This window comes from Streptopelia decaocto, assembly GCF_964273445.1.
Source record: "Streptopelia decaocto genome assembly, chromosome: 6".
In the NCBI taxonomy this organism is placed as follows: domain Eukaryota; kingdom Metazoa; phylum Chordata; class Aves; order Columbiformes; family Columbidae; genus Streptopelia; species Streptopelia decaocto.
The window spans coordinates 30,381,985-30,403,877 of record NC_138660.1 but is presented as its reverse complement, the minus strand read 5'-3'; the positions used below and the strand labels follow the sequence as shown (position 1 = coordinate 30,403,877).

At 37.7% G+C, this 21,893-nt stretch overlaps 1 protein-coding gene across 5 annotated transcripts in view; it reads left to right on the top strand.

The window, feature by feature from the left end:
* Window positions 1-21,893, top strand: part of RAPH1 (Ras association (RalGDS/AF-6) and pleckstrin homology domains 1) — an 86,076-nt gene that overhangs the window by 54,221 nt on the left and 9,962 nt on the right. For all 5 annotated transcript variants that reach the window (XM_082056480.1, XM_082056479.1, XM_082056478.1 and 2 more), the window contains 8 exons: window positions 9,736-9,813; window positions 10,929-11,088; window positions 13,689-13,810; window positions 15,438-15,503; window positions 17,091-17,234; window positions 18,422-18,532; window positions 20,179-20,277; window positions 20,918-21,038. In XM_082056480.1, coding sequence (XP_081912606.1) covers window positions 9,736-9,813; window positions 10,929-11,088; window positions 13,689-13,810; window positions 15,438-15,503; window positions 17,091-17,234; window positions 18,422-18,532; window positions 20,179-20,277; window positions 20,918-21,038 — 901 coding nt within the window. The remainder of the gene's footprint in view (window positions 1-9,735; window positions 9,814-10,928; window positions 11,089-13,688; window positions 13,811-15,437; window positions 15,504-17,090; window positions 17,235-18,421; window positions 18,533-20,178; window positions 20,278-20,917; window positions 21,039-21,893) is intronic.

Here is a 21,893-nt window from a genome sequence, read left to right as displayed (position 1 = left end):
AGCTTCATGTTGTTGAGAAAACTTTGAATGTTCAGTAGCTGAGGTGTCAGATATATCTGGTGCTGCTACCTACTGCAAACCACTCCTTGCATTATTTTTCTCTAGAGGAGAAATCTCAGGCAAGCCTGAAGTGACAAAATGTACCTTGGCAACTGCAAAACAATAAGGATATTGTTTGCTTAGCATAAGTGGCCTGAAGTAGTCTGTATTTTCCAGTAGATGTTTAGAACTAGTTTACTGCTTTTTCTTAAATGCATTAACATGTTTCTCAAAATGCTCAGCATGCATCTTGACAACAGATTTTCAGGCTGTCTTCTAGAGGAGTGTAAACAGCAAAAACTAAGTAATTTTCTGCTCTTGTGATTCTTTTGCTTAAAATTAAAGTCCATACTGCTTTCCCCTCCGGCAGCTTCTGGCCCCCATATCTCCAACAAAGCTAACAGTTAACAAACCACTACAGCTTGCTTGATCACAAATAGATTAACAACGGCTGTGGCACAAACGGAAACCATCATTTTCTCTCTTTCATCTCCATGTGTTTTCATATCCTCCCTTGTGGTCATTTTCATACAGGATGAGTGTTCATTGGCATATGGAACTTAAAACAATACACAAAATATTGTCTGTGCCACGTGACCATGAGCTACCTCATATCAGTGATTCTAATAGACTCCTGAACTTGAATGTTTGGATTTATAAATCTTTTTCTCAGCTTTTTAGACTTTGTAGCCCTTTGAGTCAGGTGCTTATGGTGAGCTTGCTGGTGTTCATGATGATTTTTGTTAGCTCAGGTCAGGACTGTCAGTAGAGCTGAGCCTTCTGCTTACTGAGCACACGGTCCTGCTGTGGATACTTACTGGTTCTTTTCTGACCTCCTGCAGAGAGAAGTATCTTTACTAAATGATGAAATGAAAGCCCACTTTGCTGCTAAGATCTCTTCAGCTTGCTGTAACATTAGATAAGCCCCAGTGTGAGAGAAGCAGTCCCAATAAATGGGGCTTTTGATTGCAATTGTCACAAGGTGTTAGATCATTCACTGTATGGTCATGTTGCAGTACTGTGCTGGTGTCTCTGGTGTGTCAACTGTTTCTTATGGTCTTATTGTTTCTTGTGTTCTTCCCCTTCTTTGATCTGTTTACCTCTTATACTGAGACTAGAGACACTTTGGGGGAATGATAATACCACTTTTGTCCTCTGGTAATATAGCTAATTGTAAAAATTCTAGTCATGGACTAGATTCCTTTTGCGTTAAAGCCATGCACACAGTTCCTGTTGCAGTATAGGGCAGATCTCAGCACAGAAAATGGTCTGTTCTTTGTGATTTTTCTCTTTTTTTTTTAATGTAATTTTTAAATGTAATTCCTTGTATTATTGTTCACACACATTGAAACCCTTTTTCTTTGAAAGCAGAAGTGAAAGTATTATCAGTGAAGTAAGTTATTGAATGTTGAAAGTAAAGCAGTGTATCTTTATTGTCAAATCTGCAAGCTTGTTTTCCTGTAGGGTTGGAATTAAGCCATCAAATGAATAACGAAAACTAAGAAACTAAGCTTGTGACTGTAAAATATAGAGCATATGCAAATAATCTTGAAAGAGTATTCAGGGCTCAAAAATATTCCAGCTTAGGATGTGAAAATAGAATTTTAACTTTTTCAATTTTGAAAGTACCATTTCTTCTACTATTCTGATGCATGTGAAGCTGAATCTACATTCAGGAAGCCAGATGATGGTGATTTAATGATGTAATGCTTCAGATATGTATGTCAGCATCTGGAGAAAAGGAATCATGACTTCTCTTCCCAAATATCTAGTACTTCATTCTTCTTTTCTTGTTGACCTGAAAAGCAAATGTAGGAAACAATTATCTTGCAAATATAATAGGTCCAGGCAGGATCCCTCGGCAAAGCATATTTTAATAACGATTTTGCAAGACCGGGTGTTCTACCTAAATGTAGGCACGCCTAATAGGGCAAAAAGCCCCTGCTTGTATCTCCCCAAAATCCCGGCCGCAATTTCCCTCTCCTGTTCCCCATTGGTTGGTACTTCAGGGTTTACGGACTATCCCAGTGCACACAACACCCTTCCCCTTATCGATCTATTTAAGATATGGATTCCTGGTACTTTGGCTACACTTCCCCCTAAATTAACTTATCAGTACAGGTATTGGTATGTATACAGGTGTCAGTACCTATTCCGGGAAGAGACTGTGTATTACATTAAGAATTCATAGTCCGACGTCTCTCGGTCCTTCCCCCCTGCTGGGCTCAGGCGCCAGGTCCTCAGTTATGTAAAAACAACAGTTGTTTGTTAAATGTTCCTTACAGCAAATATTTTTCTTATGAATGTTGATTCCTCTGGTTTGTAGATTTTGGTTACTATACACTGTAATCTCTTCAGACCTTTGAATAAATCAGTTGTGAAGTTGGCTTTGTGCATCTTAGGTCAATCTGATTCAGATGTGCTCATTCTTGAATGAAGCATCTGTTTGAGACTTTTTTTTAAAATGCAATTTAAAAATACAGCAATTGATTTCTAATCTACACAGATTGTAAACACAATCTGAAAACTCCAGCCTCTTACAGCCAGTTTGAGGAAATTGTGATGGTCACCCCTGGAAACCACAAAAAGGATGTAGGTGGTTAGTAGCAGGGTTTTGTGCAACACTGAAAATGATGATATAGAACTTCTATTCAACAAGCTGCTTTGCAATAATCCACAGTGATTATTATGATGTTCCTGTGTAGTATATTGTATTAGAATGAATTATAATAAGCTATTGTTAATACACTGATAGACTAACAGCCTATATTCTCAAATCTATGTTTCTGCCCGATTCTGCATATCGGTTGAGCTTTTTGTCCAGATAAAACTCCTTACCAGTCAGTCCCAGTGTAACGTTATGTTGTAGTCTTCTCTCAGACTTCCTTACTGTGGTTTCTAAGGCGTGTTCTCCCTTTTGGATTGTGGGGCATTTTTTTGTCATGTTTTATTTTGGTTTGGTTTTGTGGTGTGTTGTGGTTTTTGTTTATATGTTTTTGTTTTTTCCTTCCATTCTCTCCCCTTCCTTGCTTTTGTGTGGTCTCAGACCTAGTACCTTTTCTCCTATAACTATTTGCCTTAGGTAGCCGCAGTGAGAAGCCTGGCCTGTTATAAGACAGGTCCTATTCATAGGCAAGCAGAAGGTAATCTGGTGCACATGGATGCCCTAAGGGATCAAGAGCCAGTGAAATTCCTTGGAAATGTGGTTCATTTTGTTTTTTGGGCGGGGAGGGGGAAAGTTTTTTGTTTTGTTTTCGTGTTGGGTTGGGGGGTTTTTGGTTTGGTTTTGGTTTGTTTGTTTGTTTTCTTCATTGCCACTAGCTTTGTCAAATCTAGTTTGACTGTTCTTTCGGGGAGACAGCGGAATGTATGTCCCTGCTGAATAGGATGCTGTTCTACCATACCTTCAAAACGGCACAAAGTCTGGTTGGAGGCCAGTGTTGCACCCCAGAGGTCAATATGGGGTCCAGTACTTTTCAACATCAACATTCATTAATGATCTGGATGGTGGTGCAAAAGCTAACCCTAGTTTCTCGCTCAGACTTGGCCTAAGTCCCCCACCTCTGGCCTACACCTCAACACTGATCTCTTGGTTCCAGCTTGCCTTTGGCTGTCCAATTCCAGCACCACTGCAGTGGCCTCTCTAGGTGTTTTTCACTCAGTCTTAACTCTGTAGACAAACCAACTCTCTTAGATAAGCTGTTAGTGTATGGGATGAATAAGCGAACAGTGAGGTGGACTGAAAACCAGCTGAATGGCTGAGCCCAGAGGCTGGTGATCGATAGCACCAAATCTAGTTGGAGGGCAGTGACTAATGGTGTATCCCAGGGGCCAGTACTGGGTCAGGGCCTCTTTAACATCTCAGTTACTGATCTGGCTGTTGAGGCAGAGTGTGCCTTCAGCAAGTGTGTTGACAACACCAGATGGGGAGGAGTGGCTGCCATCCAGAGAGACCTCAACAGGCTGGAGAAATGGGCTGAAGTTCAACAGAGGGAAGTGTGAAGTTCTGTGCCTGGGGAGGAGCAACCCTCTGCACAAGTCCATGCTGGGGAGCACCCAGCTGGAAAGCTGCTCAGTAGAAAAGGACCTGGAGTCCTGGTGAACACAAAGTTGACCATGAGCCAGCACTGTGCACTTGTGGCAAAGAAGGCAAATGCTATCTTGGGCTGAATTGGGAGGAGTGTTGCCAGCAGGTGAGTGGAGGTGATCTGTTACCTCTACTCAGCACTGGTGAGGCCACACCTGGGGTAGTGTGTCCAGTTCTGGGCTCCCCAGTACAAGAGGGAAATAGAGTTTCTGAAAAGAGTCCAGCAAAGAGCCACGAAGATGATGAAGGGACTGGAGCATCTCTTCTGAGAGAGCTGGGACTGTTCAGTCTGGCAAATAAAAGCCTTGGGGCATCTTATCAGCATGCTCATATATGTAAGGGGAGGGTGTAAAGAGGACGGGATGTATCCAGGCTCTTTTCAGTAGTGCCCAGTGACAGGACCGGAGTTGATGGACACAAATTGAAACACAGCAGGCTCTGTCTGAACATTAGGAAATACTTTTTTTTACAATGAGGGTGACTGAGCACTGCCACAAGGTTGTCCATGGAGATTGTAGAGTCTCCATCCTTGGGCATACTCTGAAGCCATCTGGACACAGTCCGGGACACCTGGCTCTAGGTGGCTCTGCTTTAGCAGGGGAATTGGACAAGATGGCCTCAGCCATTCTGAGAAAATTGGGAAAAACAGGTTTCTCAGAGACTGGGACATCCACGTTTTTTTTTTATATGGACAAACTTAACGTTTCCTTGGCCTTTGAGCTAGCTGAGGTACTGGTTTTGCATCCTCTCTTCCTCAACTTCAGCATTGCAGTTTTCTTCCCAACCAGTTGGTTTAATGGTATTATAAGCAAATAAAATGCTGATCTTGTTAAAGTTGTGCTGTGGTTCTTTTTAATAAGAAGTAGCACTGCCAGGGTTGTCTGTGAAAATTTCTTTGCATCACACTTCTAGCATGAACACGTCAACAAATAGCATATGTTGTTGTAGTATGGCCCAAAATCATTGGGGAGAGTGTGAAAAGCTTAAATACTGGGTAATTTTGGTCAAGCACAAGGGAGGTTCTGGAGAGATTCATAGATGCCATTATGCATTGAAGTTCATAAGCAACTGTCATCTATCTCTTGGCCTTTATTCTTTGCCCTGAATTAGAGTGTGGGGGGAAAAGATCCCTTCTGTAGGAACTTGTGACAAGGGCCAGTGTGACTTCAAGATGCATTTAAAATGTAATTGCTGCTTACAACTTCCATTCAGAAGCCACCTTCTGTGTTGTAGTTAAGCTTCTAATAGCAAAAAGTCTGTGAATGATGCATGGAAGTAGAACAAAAGAAAAACATGGCACTACCATAGTGTAGTGTCATTGTAATGTTTAAAGACTTTTCAGTTTAATAATTTTCGTACACAACCCCCAGAACTATACTACTGCTTTACACACATTTCCATATTTATTAACATAATGCAATATGGTAACAATAAGACAGGAATGTGCCAAAGGTATAGAAAACTCTACATTAAGTTTGAAAAGAAGAAAGGAAATGTAGGATGAGTCTAGGGAGGATGGACCCCTCACCAGGAACATGGCTACTGTACGCTCGTATATAGTGAGCTTTGAAAGAGAGTCAGGTTTGTTTCCCTTTCTCCTTTACTCAGATATAGGTCATTCTGGGTTATTTTGAGAAGAAATGCAATAAAACATGTTTTGAGAATGATCACTGCCTACTACTGTAAACACAAGTTCACTGTTTATAAACAGCCTGTGCCACCATTGCCACGTTGTTTTTTAGGGCAGGGCTCTTCTGCCTGTCCTGATGAGCTTATCAAGAAATACAGAAGAACTGCTGTTAATATTCACTTGTTCAGCTTTCCTGTTCCAGTGCTGGTGCCATACACATTTGCTTTAGTGTTCCTTTTAAAAAAATAAAAATAAAACAACCAGTAGTAAGCACTGCATTAATGTGATACACATTGAACATGGGGCTAATAAAGAGGTCTTGAAGTTTGGGGGAATTACGTACAAATCAAGATGATGATAATGTGATGTTCTCAGGCAACAGGAGCCTCTGTTTCAATCAAAGCTCTTCAGGAAGGAGAGTCCTTACAAAATGGGCGGTTGCCTTTCCACCTGAGGCTAAACTCTGGCTGGGAAAATAAACAGTGGAAGCCTGCTTCTAGTCCTTCAGAAGGCAATGCTGCTCATTATTTAGTTATCTTCTTAGCTGCACTCTAAGACTTCTGAGAAAAAATTCAAATATTAAATATAAAAGAAATTCTTCTTTTATGCATCTATGATCTGTGTATCCACACTGCTAGCTTAACTGAAATATGGACTTTGTTACTTACATCTTATCATGTAATTGCTAACTTTCCTAAATACTGTAACCTTTCTTAAGTGATTTCCCCCCCTTTTTTTTTTCCATTATGCCTGTGATCTCTGTAAAAGGGATCAATTAATGACACTTTGAAATCTACAATAAAACAAAAAATAACCCCCCAACCTAGAAATGTGAGGCATAAAGTCATTTGAGCAAAGTTGGCTCTGTCGTAGCACACATCTTGCATATTTAGTGTTAAAACACTGCTGGCATATCTTTAACTGCACATTTAACTGGAAACTGGGACAGGAGACTGATTGTCATTGTGTTAAGGAAATATGAACTTTAAATTTTAGGGGGTTATTTGTGTCAATATTCCAGTATAGGCTAAAATTATTGAAAACTGACTTCTGGTATAAAAATGTAGTCATTCATTTAAAGTAATTGCACTCCAGAGCTGTACTCTTTCAATTTTAGTTCACAATGTGTTAACATATTTTGGATGAACAACTTCTTAACATAAGTATGTTGCTGAGCATTCTTTAGATCAGGTGTGGTGTTTTCTATGATCAGAAGCAATGTCAGCTGACAGCTTTAAAATGCCAGTATAACGATACTCTCAAAGGCATCCCATTAAAGTGAGGAGTTTATGTTGCAGTTTGACAATGATGTGTACAGCTACTGAAAGGAAATAACCTTTTCCTGTCAGAGGTGGAAATGATGCTCCTTTATGTTTTGTGTTTTTACACAGCAGGTATATGTATTTATCTCCTTCATGCTTTTCCATAGCATGCATGGGACTATAAAGGCAGTGTTAGCAAGGAGTGGATTCTGCTGGATCTTTCCGCTGTGTTCATTTTCAGCCAGATCAGCTCCCTGAGTTGTGTGTGGCCATAGCAGCACTGTGACTGGAGCTGACCAGTAAACCTGTGCAAGGGAGGCAGGCATATCAACCATACCAGGGATTTACGCTGGGGTATGTCACTTGTGAAACCGCGACCTGGGCAGCAGTCCTGCCATTTGTGTGCATGTTTGTGACCCTTTGCCAACCTAACTCACATCACTATTACTAGAAGGATTCACTAGCAAAGGGGAAATAAACACCTAAGTTGAATGTGATTGGACTGTACGTCCTGGCCTTGTTACTTGGTGGTGTTGGAATAGTTTACAGTTGTGTATTTTTGCCACCTGTCACCTCTGTCTGTGTGCAATGCAAAATGTTAGCTTAGTACAAGCTGATGGACTGCACATGCTTCTTCCCATTGAGGAGAATGCAGGTTTGGGGTGGCTTTGGTGGGGTGTCTGTTTGCTTTGGCCGTTAGGAGAGAAACAGAATAACTTGTGAGTTTCTAAGAATTCAGTTGTTATTACCTTGTTCCTGTAATCAAGATAGTGCTCCTGCTGGGGTTTGCTAGAGGTAGTTGCATTGCACAGGTGTACAGTGAAATGGGATGGAAAATTGTGCTGCTTGACTTTAGTGAAGAGCAAAACTGAACGTGCTGTCAACCTTTGTACAGTAATAAATGTTTATAGTTGGGTTAATGAGCAGCTTTTTAAAACTGTAAATTACAGTTTCTCCAAATGCATGCTAAAATTAAAAAAGCATTTTGCTGATTTCGTAATGCACCCATGCCCAGCATCACTTTTAGAACCTTGCAACTATCCAAAGCCTTGGGTTTTGGTAGTAATTTACTTCCACAGATGCAAATAGTTAAGGAAGAATATTTTAGAATTTTTGGTGTGTTTTACATTGAAAGTATTCTAGGTATCATGGCACTGTTTGTTTGTTTTTAGTAGAATGCTAATCTGATTTAACCTTTCAAAGCTATACAACACCGTTGTTATGGTGAATAAAAATCCGTAGTTCCTCGTAGACTAATAAAAACCCAGGTAATTGAGTTCCCAGGTAATCTTTCAAGCTCACATTATTTCTGCTCGTGTCAACTTACTGGTTCATTTTATTGAACAGAATTGTGTTTCTCACAAGGCAGCCCAGTGTCCTGGCTGAGTTGTTCCGTGCATAGTGTGGTCACAGGCGGGAGGGAGCAAGAGCTGCTGGGGGCAATAAGTAGCGCAGGGAATACCCGTTAGCAGTGGATAGGAGTGTCTGTAATTCACGGAGAAGTGGAAAACTTAAACTTTTTGGATTTCAGAATAGATGAATCTTGACTTTTACGAGAAAAGCAGACATCTAAACACACGGTAGAGAAACCAGGAATTACAATCGTACAAGAAACCAATGCAGAATGGCATGTTAAGTGTAGTGAAGGGCTGTGCTACTTTTGATCTGAAGAAAATCTTAAGTTTTCTCTTCTAGGGGAGACTGAATATTTTGGAGGGCATTTTTTTGTTTATTTGTTTAATATATTCATTTGTTCTAGCGATTTTTAAATAATTTTGATGCTTTTAGATATTAGCCATCATGAACACCCACAATTTAAGATTTCTAAAATCTGAAACCTGCATATGGTATCTTATAAAGAGTGCTTGCTTGTTTAGCTGTGCATTTCAAATCTGCTTTCAACAGAAGTATCAATAATCTCACAAAATTAAAAAAAAACCAGTATTGCTAGTCTTACAATATACAGTTTTCTTTAGCATTAGCCGATAGAACAGATTTAAATTATCTGAATTTTTTAAATGCATTTCCAATGTAACAGAAATAGATTACTTAGAAGAATATCAAAGAAAAGAATGCTCATTTGCTTTACACGTCTTAAAATATTTAAAGCAAGGCAAAATACAGCCTGGATTTAATAAGTTAAAGGGAGTCTTCAAGCTATTTACTTATTGCAAACTGATTTAATAGTTTAAAATGTTCTAAACCAATGCACATATTATGGAATCCTATTTATAGGTTTTGTTTTTCATACTTTCTACACACTGTTAAATTCTGATATTTCTTAGTATGCCGTTCATGTTTTATGTTGATCAACCAAATATCTATTGGCTGTCTTGAATTGTACATTCTTGTTCAATATTTATTGTCCAAATCTGTGACATTAGGTATATGCTAAAAAATAATTGGTAGTAATGCACAAGGCTACTTACAATATGGAAGAACAGAGAAATGCCAATTGTGTCTGTACAAAGTATATATCTCCAGTATGTTCTTTTGGATATACTGGTGGTTGTATTTCTAAATGTTAGATGTATATAGTAGCTCTTTTTGTCTTAAAAAACAGTAGTCTTTATCATCACTAAGAAAGAGCTGAGGATATATAGATGGGTAAATCAGTACTTCAGTTCATGTTTTAAAGCATGGTAGCCTCAAAATTAAATCCACTAAAACTAGACTGAAGGTTGTGTTAACTGGAATTCTGTTTTGTGTCCCCCCAGGAGGAACAGGCTGCTAAACTCAAAGCAGAGAAGATTAGGGTTGCATTAGAGAAGATTAAAGAGGCACAAGTGAAAAAGGTAAATTATTTATACTGGTTTATAAGGGTCTTTATTTTATACTGATTTTCCTGGAAAATGCAGGGAAAATTCTTCTCATTTGTGTCTATTACCTTTAAGTTGGCCTAAGAAAAAGAGGAACACTGTAGTGTTCTGATCTTGAGTGATACCGTATTCTCTCATCTAGACTGGACCAAATCAAGAAAATTCTAGCATATGGAATAATGTGTTTTTCTTAAGAAACAGCTTATTTTGCAGCTGGTGCACACTGAGAAGACTTTGCTGACCTTCACCCAGAGCTGAAATGAAAGTCTAGCCTCCTGAGGCTTTTCATATTAAGCAGTCACAATTTTTAAATTTGGGTCTCTTTTCTTTAGAGACACCTTCCCATTACACATAGGAGGATTTCCCAGTGATAAATGGAATACGAACATTTCAGGGTACAGACAGGGTTGCCAAGTGGAGAAAGTCTAGAAACATGACTTAAATTTCTGTTTGGTTTAAGAAATGGCTGCATTTTTCTTTCTGGACAATGACCTATTTAAAAGGGCATATGAAAAGCCATTAAGTTTTAAATGCAGATTTCTTTCACACTAATGCTTCATACTCCCTGGAAAAATAAGACGTAGTATAGATATATAGTTCACATAGTCAACATTCTTAGAACGTAGAGAGAAAGCGGCCAGAAAGCTTGAATCGCAAATCTGAAAAATTCTGATTGTATATAAGGTTATGTAGAACTCTGTATCTATGTTTGTCCCACCTAGATATGTGAGAAGAATTGACACAAAAACACTTTATTAATCAGGACAGGACACTTTGGCAGAAGCACTTTTTTATCCCTAACACAGAGCTAAAATGCATTGTCATTGTACTGGGAATACCTTTTATATTTACTCTCTTATATCGAAGGAGAACAGTATTTTGTTAAAGTGTCTGTGATACAAATATCTAACCATCGTTCATGGCTTTTTACTTTTTGAGGGAGTGTTTTGATTGTACTTACTATTTTATGCTATTTTAAACAAAGGAAAAGGAAGGAAGGAGGAAAAGAAACAAGATCGTAAATAGATTATTTTAGTTGAAAGGTGGGAAATGAATCCTTTTTCTCATTCTCCTAATTTTCTGATTAACAGTTGGTGATCAGAGTCCATATGTCAGATGACAGCTCAAAAACAATGATGGTGGATGAGAGGCAGACAGTGAGACAAGTATTAGACAATCTGATGGACAAATCGCATTGCGGTTACAGTTTAGACTGGTCATTGGTGGAAACCATCTCTGAATTGCAAATGGGTAAGTAATTATAAACATTTATAATTCTTACCTGTTGATGTAACACTTGTCTACATCTGTGTCCTCAGAATGATTTAAATTTTTGTCTTCGTTATGTTCGTCATCCCATTCATTCATGTAGTAAAAGTTCATTCATGTAGTAAAAGTTCATTCATGTAGTAAATGTTCATTCATGTGTAATAAAGCTCATGAATGATGTTTCAGAATGATCTGGGAATGTTTTCTTCTTTCATATTAAAAATATGTCTAAATTTTAAGGTGTGATATAGCCGTTTTACATATATCTAATCACTGAGCTTCTTGGTTTTGATTGGTTCCTCACAAAAGAAAGAGGTAAGGGCTAAAAAACTTACCATACATCTTTCTCTTTGTAAATACTGCTAATTCTAATAGCTCTTGTTACAAAAAGCTGCCTACATTTTTTTCTGTTAAATATTCTAATGCAGTTGGCAGTATGGCTCTAAGGGCAGTTAAAGCTCCTTTGTGCTGCATTGCACATGCCACAGTGTAAGTTGTTCATTCAGCCGAAGGATGTAGCATCTGAGTGGAAAACAAGGGGAAAAAATGATAGAAAAACAATTAATCCCCATTATCAGGGAAAAAAATACATCGAAGAGCTGTTAAGCACTTTATCCATTAACTAAAGAAAAACCCAGAACTGAACCCAAATATCTCAATTTCAAATTAAAATGCAGATTAGTGTTTCCTTGTTCTTTTGGTGAAATGTTTTCTATTTCAGGCAATATAGCATGTTAACTTTGGTTATTGTTAAAAAAAAAAAGGCTGTTGTACGGTGTCGAGGTATCGTTTGAATCTTCTTCCTTGCATATAAAAAATAGCATCTTACTAGGCTCAAAACCTTAACATTTTAATAAATGAAATCTTAAAAGTTGCCCAGTTTTGAAACCAGAAAGGATTTCCATGTAAATCCAAATTAGGTATGTAAAAATCAAAGGTGTGATTCTGTTACATTTAACCAATGAGAATATTATGAATATATAACCTTATTGGTTCTGCAGTAGTTTTCTATCACTGAAAAATCTCTGGGTGTGTAGGTAGCAGGATCCTGGACTCAAGGCTCCACCAGTGGTCTTTCCCATCCTAGATTTGCTTTCCTAGGACTCTTCCATTCACTGTGCAGCCTGGAAAGAATAAAGGAAAAAATATTGGAAAAAAATATTTTCTGCTTCTACTAGAAACAAACAGCTAGGTGGCAGACAGAAACTGACATTTATCCAAATTAACAGTGTGACTGAATTAAGATTATTTTGAACTGCAACCAAGGTTAACAAATCTCTTGCTGGATGTTTTGGAAGCACATGCATGTCCTACTGTGTATGGGCTCAGTGACATACTGGCAATGACAGATTTTGATGGCTGTATTGAATGAGTTTCAAGCTAAAGAACACCTATGATTATAATTACAGAATTCTAAATTCAGAGTACAACATGATAAGCCTAAGAGAGATGCAAGAGGGTAGAACTGAGTTTCCTCTTTCATTTTTCAGTTTGACTTTCCTTGATCCTTGGTAGGGCAACTGTTAGGTAGTTTTTCATAGATTTTACATATGTGTTTTTTAAAAGACGTTCCAAAATGCAGCCTGTTTGATGCATGTATTTTATACTGGAACTTGAAAAACAGATGAAAAATTGGTTACAACAAAGCCCTCACACTATGCACTGTTGCATATTGTGTTATTTTGCCAGTGCTTCATCTTTTGAAACATTTTTTCTGGCATCGCCTATGTATGAGGAAGGAACTCCTTGATTATAATATTTTCCTTTAGCATAACTCAGAAGAGTTGAGGAGTCTGATTCAGGTACATGTACTTGAAGTAGAAAGCCACCTGTTACTATTAATTGCTTAACCAGGAGCTGTATATGTACTTTCAGAAGAACTCAGTGGGATTATTTCCAGAATGTAGAATGAAATGCTTTGCCTGGTTTTACCCTGCAAGTTTGTAACAGAAACAATTCTGGAAGGTTTCTTTTGGTTGAGACTAAGGTTGTTTTCATTTTTTTTCTAGTTAGAGCAGAGTACATATATGAAGTATCTGTGAGCTACAATGTTTTAATTTTAGAAAGTATATTTAATAACAGAAACATTGCATTATATGCCGTTTTACAAAGTGCATATATACTCAGTGAGATAGTGATTTGGGCTATAGAAACAGATTTTGTGCTGAAAAAGCTGCCTAATAAATTCCTCTAGGGATTGTGTGGACCAGAGTATCTATAAATGTGATAGTTTTCTTATTTGTACTTACTTGAAATGCCATCATTTGAGTCTGCTTGTTCATGTGGGATAGAAAGCTTTGTCAGGTAAAGAGAAGGAAAACACTTCATGTATTGACAGAACTATAAACCTCAAGAGACGGAAGTGTGAGCGTTGAATGTGTATGTGTAAAATTAAACTAGGCATGTCTGAAAGTTGATTAAGTTCTTCTAGTTCCTTAGTGTAAACTTCTTCCCCATTTTAGTAGACCCTGAACTCTATTTTCTCTACGTGTATACCTTGTTTCCCAGATATGACTGCAGAGCAGCTTCCAGCACAAAATGTGACAGATTCAAATGTATTTGCTCTCTTGTTATTGCTGCAGAAAGGATCTTTGAAGATCATGAAAACTTAGTAGAAAATCTCCTGAACTGGACAAGAGATAGTCAAAACAAACTAATGTTCGTGGAACGTATAGAGAAATATGCACTTTTCAAGAATCCCCAGGTAAGCCTGAGAATCCTGTTGAATGAGTGTGTGTGCACACATGCATGCCTGATTGCAGTTTCTTATTTTTTATAGCATTCACTTCCATACTTCTATTTTAGCACTTGCTTATGTATTAAAATGTCAGGCAACTTTATACTTTGGCATCGTGGTTGGCACAAAATCAAGTCCCTGGCAGAAAACCATGAGCTGAAGCAGTCTGCTTGCTAATGTGTTTGTGAGTAATTTTAATAGCAAGCGATTTTATGGCATTTACACCAACACTTGGTGCTGTGGAAATATGCAAGAAAGGTGTTTACAGATCTTACTAGTAGTAATGCCTGTCCTCTGTGCATTCTTACGTTGCTGCCAAGAAGAGGAAGACAAAATCAAAGAGCATAGTTACTCTGTGGTCAAATGGCAAGTGGAAAGAAGACGTGTCCCTCCCGGTGGAAACTGAGACCTGCCTCTGTTCCCCAGCTAGGAAACCAAAGGCCTCTCTTCTCTCTCATATAGCCTCAGAGACCTCTCTCCTCGCCAACGGTAGCTACAGATCTGATATCTGGCAGCAGTTCATACTGTAAGGGAGTGGAGGAATAGAAACAGAAAAGCAGAAGATGGCTCTTTGAAGAATTTGAATTGAAAAGAACGGGATATAGTATCACTTGATTTCTCTCTTAACTCTTACCTAATGTATTCCCTTTTGGAGTTATAGATTGTTTTTACATCTGTATGGCATCTCTGTGGTAATTTCTTGGATTTAAACTATCAGTTTCACGTGTTCATCCATTGAGACATCATGAGTACACTTGATCTTTTTTTTAAGCAAGAATGGAAAACCAGGTCTTCTTTAAGGGCTTCTCGATAAAGCAGCAAAACTCTAAATTCTTTTAAAAGCATGTAGTTGATATATTTACTATCAGTACATATGGTAGGCACTGTCAACAAGAATGAGGTTCCAGCATAAAACCAAGATTTCTCCATGGTTTACAATATTGATTTAGGTAAAGTTTGTGAATATTGACGGTTTTTTCCAGTATAAGAGCCTAGGTATTAGGAAGAGGAAGATAGTCGTTGTCTCAGTCCTTTCCAAGCTGAAGAAGAGTACAAAACTTCTTATTTAATAAGATACAGTAGCTATGCCTAGTTAGGTTCCTTTTAAGAACACAAGGAGTATTTAGTAATTCTTCGTGAAAAATATTTGTTTGGTAAAACTGTCAGGGCAAAGTGGAAAGCAGTACATTGCTTATGTGTGTGTTCTTTGAACACGTAGATGATGACGGTATCTAACAGGTTTAAAGATCTCTGGTTTTTCAAATATTTTTATTGTGGGATTGTTACGTTCGTAGTATTTTTCTTTCTGGATGCTGCTGTTTTTGTGGAAAGCCAGGACAATGTTGTTATGAGGCTGTACTTAAGAGAATGGACTGATTGATATTTCTGGAAAAGGGTGGTTATAACTTAGTTCCATTTATTGTTTAGCAGTCTGACAGGTAGTTTCAATTGGACTACAAAGTTTTATTCATTTTGTGTGTTGTTCTCAGATAACAGTGTCTTTTTTCTTACTGCTACAGAAAGGTAAATGAGAAATGTTATTTGGCTTGTTTTCAGAATGCCCGTAGAAATATTAAGCTTTCTCTTGTTACAGAACTATCTTCTGGGCAAGAAAGAAACCTCTGAGATGGCAGACAGAAATAAAGAGGTGCTGCTGGAGGTAAGGCTGCCAGAACAAAAAGGGCATAGTGGGCATTTCAGAGTTTGACGCTGAACTCTAAAAGATTGTGGTGATTGAAATTGGACTGGGTGAAATTCTGGAACAACTGAGAATGGAATGTGTTACATTTCAGATGTTACATTTTGATGTTACTCTGTTTCAGATACAATCAGTTAATAAAAACGTGTCTTTATTTTGTTTAATAACTAAAATAGCATACACAGTGATAAAATGAGGTTACCAGTAACTGTGGCTAAAACCTGTCACAGTCTGCACAACTGTCACCTGGATTTTTGACCTGCAGTGGCAGAGACTTTTTTACTAGTACTCTCCTCCAAATGGTTATTCTCTACAAAATTCTATAGCATTGATTCGGTGACTAGTCTATGTTAATATTTTAAATATTGTTAGTAAGCAGAATAGTTAAAATTTGTTTCAATTACCCTTTAAAATAAACAACCAAATATTTAAAAAATAAGGGACAGAAAAGGAAGTCAATCAACACGTGTTATGGAATAGGCTGCCTTAGCTTCTTGAATTATTTGGTATACTGCTTCTTGTAGAACTTGTAAGTTTGCTTGGCATAACTTCTGCAAGTTGTGAACCTTTGAAACTTTCTGCTTCATAAAGTAAAAAAAGCCTCAGAGTCTTCAAGCTATAGAAGATAAGGGGAGATGCATCTCATATGGAACACATTAAATAGTTTACAGAACTAAGGACAACAAAAAAAATTGCTGAGCAAATACAGCAAACAGTAAACACAGCCTCCACTAGCTGAACACTGAATGGTTTGGTGACCATGCTGAAGTGCCATAGCTTCCACTTGATTTCCAGAATCATGGTTATCATTTCAATAGTTACACAAAAGTAAACATTTTGGGTAATTAATTTTGGATTTATACTTAATACAATAAGTAGCATATGCATGCTCTTAGCATATTATTAATATGAATTTTAGTAAAAGTCCATATGAATGCTGTTTATCAAAAAGATGCTTGAAGCCATGACACGCAGAGGCATGTAATTCTGTCTAATTCTTTCATCTAGGATTACTCAAATCTCTGTGCTGCATGTTAATCTGGAGTGTATTTAAAGCATTTGTTTTCCTGTTAGCTCTTTATAAATAGGACCTTCACAGAAGTTGTAGTGTTGGCAGTTAGTAGCAACAAAGTACTCATTAAACGAATTAAAGCTGTATCTGATGGATATGTAATTAGGTTTTGTGTATACTTAGACTTGTGAGGCTGTATCTATAAGGTGACTGTACAACTTTAATGCCAGTAAAGCCATGGGGGCACCTATTACTGAGAAGCAGTGGTTAGAAAATGTTTACAATAGCTGCTAATATTTTTATTATTGTTCTTACACTGAGAAAATGCTAAGATCCCCTATTGTGTTTGTCCGAATTACCTTATAGCTTCTACAGTTAATCTCTAATTCATATTACTGCATAAAAAAAGAGCTGTCCCTCTTATGTGTGCATTCCTTGTATAAAGAATTTCAACATTTCAGTCATTAAAAACAAACCATGGCATGCTGTATATTCTGTGTCTTTTTCTCTTCTCAAACTGCTGTGTTTATTGGCAGGAATGTTTCTGTGGAAGTTCTGTAACTGTGCCAGAGATAGAGGGAGTTTTGTGGCTGAAAGAGGATGGTAAGAAGTCTTGGAAGAAGCGTTACTTTCTTCTTCGAGCTTCTGGAATCTACTATGTCCCTAAAGGGAAGGCAAAGGTATGCTATTTTAAAGCAGTTTCCCTGAATTCGTTATTGTCAGTAAACTGTGCACACAAGAGCCAGCCTTACATTTTGGCTTAGCTGTGCCTTGGCTAGTGCCACATTCCTCAGTTAAAAGTGCAGCTTTATCATGGAAATAGTGTGTAAATTACTGTGATAGTGCTTGATGTTAAGGGTGTAACCCCAACTTTAAAAATACAAGGCAAGGGCCTACTTTTTGAGTGACCTCAGGGTTAGCTGTTGAGAAACACCTGAGGAAAAAAGATTGGTGGAGTTAAGGGGTTGTCTTTTGTCAAGCAGAATGCAGATGAAGGACAAATTGCACTGCAAATGCCAATCATAAAACATCAGATGAACTGCACAATCAGCCTGCAGAATATTTTTTGTTAATTCATGTAAATGGGATTATTTTTGGACCAATTTGTGCTACGTTTTTTTAAACTGGTAAATATAATTCTTCAGTATTACTTGCTGCTTTTCTATGTATATCGATAATGAAAAGTAAATAGGAAGCTGCTATAAATTCATTGTAGCTTCAAGGCTGGACTACTGTGAGTTCAAATTGTCCATGAATCCTTCAGTCCTGACAGCATCAGCCGATGCCCAGTGCAGGAATTCCACTTCCCATACAGCTGGCAATGAAGGGGAAATCTCTTTAGAGCTGAATACATTCTTTCCACAGCCTTTTGCTGCATTAAAACAATCTATATGCAAGGTAGCCTGTTGAAATTCCCTGTCCTACAATCAATGCCAAACATCGTTAGTGTTATACTCACTGTCACACTGGAATTTGGACACCTTGCTTATTGCCAAGATGAAATGTAACCAGCAGCTGTTAAAAAGTTCCTGATTGACCAACCTTAGTTACTTTCTCTTCATACCAACTCTGAATAAAGACTAGTAGTTTGCTCCAAAATGTTGGCAAAGGCAAAATGCAGGCAAAAAACACACACACAAAAAAAAAAACACAGACTGAATTTAGAAAATAATATCCTTGTTAAAAATGAATATCTGATACCAGAGTTTATACGTGGCTGTATCGTTCTTGTATTGGTAGTTCTCAAATCAGATTGAAACTAATATTAGATCTTAAATAGACCTTATATTAATATTGGATCTTAGCACCAGACTGATTTTGTCAGTGAGTGTGGTTATCTTGTAATATTTTTTTTTGTATTTAATAGGTCTCAAGGGATCTCGTGTGCTTTCTACAGCTAGATCATGTCAATGTTTACTATGGACAGGACTATCGGAACAAATACAAAGCACCCACAGATTATTGTTTGGTGCTGAAGGTAACTTCTTAATTATTTTAGAAATTCTCATACTGAAAAGAGCAATCAAAGAGCTTGAAACGTTTCCACAGTAATTTTAGTCCCTTATAATGACTACACTTCCTAATTGTGAGCAAGAGCAGACTAACACAATATGAATCTTGGGAGAGATTATAATTTAGAATACACTTCTTATAGTAATATAACAATTGGAAAATTATGCCTGTCAGTTTTCAGGGCAAATCTCTAAATTATCTTCATTTTGCATATGAGAAATTAATATAGGAAGTGAACAGTTAGCGCATGGTTGTTTCTTGTTCTCCATACTCCTCGTGACTTTGTAAATGTTTTCATATTGCCCTGAATTGTCTTACTTCCAGACTGATGAGTCTTTGTAATTGTTATCGTATTCTAAAACATAACACTAAACCCTTTTTTTCCCTTTGGTAACTCTATAATTTACAACAATTGAGGTTCTGTGAGATAATACCACTTGAAACTTCAGGGACTTGCCGTCTTCTCAGAGCACAGGTCCAGATTTGTACAGAAATTGGCCTTACGGAGTCAAGTCTACCCATATTTCTCAACCTGCAGGAAAGGGGAGGCTGTAAAGGAAGAAATTTCTAAGTATAAAGGACAGGTAGAAAGAACAAGTAGAAAAAAAACGTTATGAAGGCAGTGATGTGATCTTAAACTGTGAGATTAATAACTTAGGTACTTTATTTTAAATTGCATCTACTCATCTCCCCGTCTCTCTTGACTCCCACACAGTGTTCACAGTGGTGTCAGTTGCTGCAAAGCTATTTTAAAACAGGTTTTCACAGTATGTTCACAGCAAGTGAAGTGTCTTCATGGATTTGAAAATGGTGCAAGTAATAAGAGGTGGTTATAGTTGCACTTAGAGTTTTCCTTTGACCGCTCACCTTCTCTGATTTGTAGCTCATGTGGTGTTGTCAGTACATTGGAATGTTTTATGTGCCTGGAGTCTGGCTGCCCGTCCACTGTTGGAAAATAGGATTTCATCTTCCAATAGATAGAGCAATATGCATTTGTGCCCACGGAGAGGTAGACACTGAATATCAAAAATGGGACTTGATATTAAGGAAGAAAGCATACAATTGAAACTGAAAATATTTTCCATGCTCTTATAGATTGTTGGCACAGTTAATTGAATGCAATTAAAAGGAAAAATGTCGGTGTTTGTAGGTCTTTATGAATTCCTTGAAGTCAATTGATTTCTTCTGCTCACATGTCACTTTCTGTCCACATCATTTGGACAGGTTAAAAGTGAATCATTTTTTCAAACATGTTGACTACACAGAATAAACCTGATCTAAGTAATTTTTTAAAACCATTCTGGGCATAAATGAAAACCTGAAAATGTTGAAGTCAAATAATAATGTGACTAAATTGTCCATTATTGGTTTATTTAAGTAAATTAATGGGATGGAGTTAGTTGGATAAGTTAGACAAAGTGAAGCTATGTTCTCAGTGTGGAACTGACAAATCACCAAATTACTATATTAAGCAGGATTGAATTCTCAAAAACCAGACTCCTACTGAAGAGCTTCCAGCATTGTTTGTCTGTATAGACCTCAACAGATAAATGGCTTTCCTTGCATTCCTGGCTATTAGAATATTGATGAGGATTAACAATTTTTCTGCAGCACCCTCAGATCCAGAAGAAATCCCAGTATATCAAGTACCTTTGCTGTGATGATGTGAGAACTCTGCACCAATGGATCAACGGCATCCGCATTGCTAAGGTGACCTCCTGCTTGCACTGTCGCCATGAGTTGTTGTCCTTACCTGTTTGAAACAAAATACATGCTAAATCTAACGTCCCTCTGTTTAACTGTTCAGAACATGAACTGTACAATCTTCTAACATATTTTATTCCCTAGCAAATTTGCTAGGCTTTGTTGTTGTGTCAGTTCAGTAATTGGGCACTTTCTTCTTGTTTATGCTGCACTTCTTTGTCCCATGATAAAGTTCTAACTGACACCATGGCTACATTTTAGCCAGCTCCCGTAAAAATTTAAGAAGTTGGTGTGTGGTAAAAGAAGATAATTGAGAAAACAATTGTTTTCTAAGATTCCCAGGTTGGCTTAGTTTATTCGTTGGCCCATTTTTTGCTTGATGCTGCCTCTACTAGCATAGCTGAACTTTCAGCAATTCTCTAATAAAATGGCAAAAGGTTGGGGGAAAGGGGTTACAATTTTTGGGAAATTAAAAAAAAAAAAAAAAAATTTGCACTGAATGAATGTTGCCTGAGCTCCTTAACAAAGAGCCTGTTGTTTCTCTCAGAGGGAAAACCAGGTGGAACAGAGATGCCAGAGGCAGCACTCAGCAGTCTAAAGGTGCACAGCCTACACAGTTGTTAAATCTGTTTGTCCTTTTGCTTAGTATGGGAAGCAGCTGTACATGAACTATCAGGAAGCACTGAAGAGAACGGAATCTGCGTATGACTGGACTTCCTTATCTAGCTCCAGTATCAAGTCAGGCTCCAGCTCATCTAGTTTGCCAGGTAGTAATGTGATTTGTCTTGTAATACAAAGATTTAATTACCTTTTTTGTCATCCACTCTCTGGAGACCTCAGGAGAGACTATTGCAGGAAATAGACTGGTTTTCCAAAGTCTTTCTTGCTATATTTAGTCTAAAACATAGACTTTATGTTTAACATATATATATAAACATATTATATAAACCCTATTTCATTGTATTACTTGCAGTGTTTTATGTATTTGGAACATATAGTACTTTCTTGTTCACATTCAAAGAATGTTTTTCTGCTACTGAGAAGAAGAAACTTGCTTTCAAATGCCTCTGTCTTGACCTATTTGAAAAAAGAAGTCAAATCCATGTTCTAATGAGGCTTAGAGACTTTTATGTGTAGCTCTCTAACTGCTTTTGTTGACTGAAATATTTGAAACTGGAAAATGAGAACTAGTCCCTGCCCAAAGGCAAAGATCCGAACAGTCTCATTCGATACAGACTTTGAAAATACTGTTTCTGTTCTTGTGTCAAACTGTGTGTGCCTGCAGTCATATGCTCCTGTTTATAACACTTTAAAAACAGATAGTTTTATATCATTTCACTGTTCAGAGCTGACTGACACTTGGCCAGGTTATTCTGAACCCTCAGAGGCAAATTGTGTCATCGAAAACAGGTTATTGTGTGAAAGTGTTTTGTCCATCACAGATACAGATCAGGAAGTAATGTTACTGAATTAGAAAGGTCCAGAAAGTAGCCTGTGAGAATGAGCTCAACAAATTCAGCCTAACTGTGAAGGTACCATGGTTTTGAACTGTGTGGAACAGCTTGCCAGATGTAGCAGTAAATTCTCAGTTACTGACAATTTCTCTATCCAAGCGGGGTGTT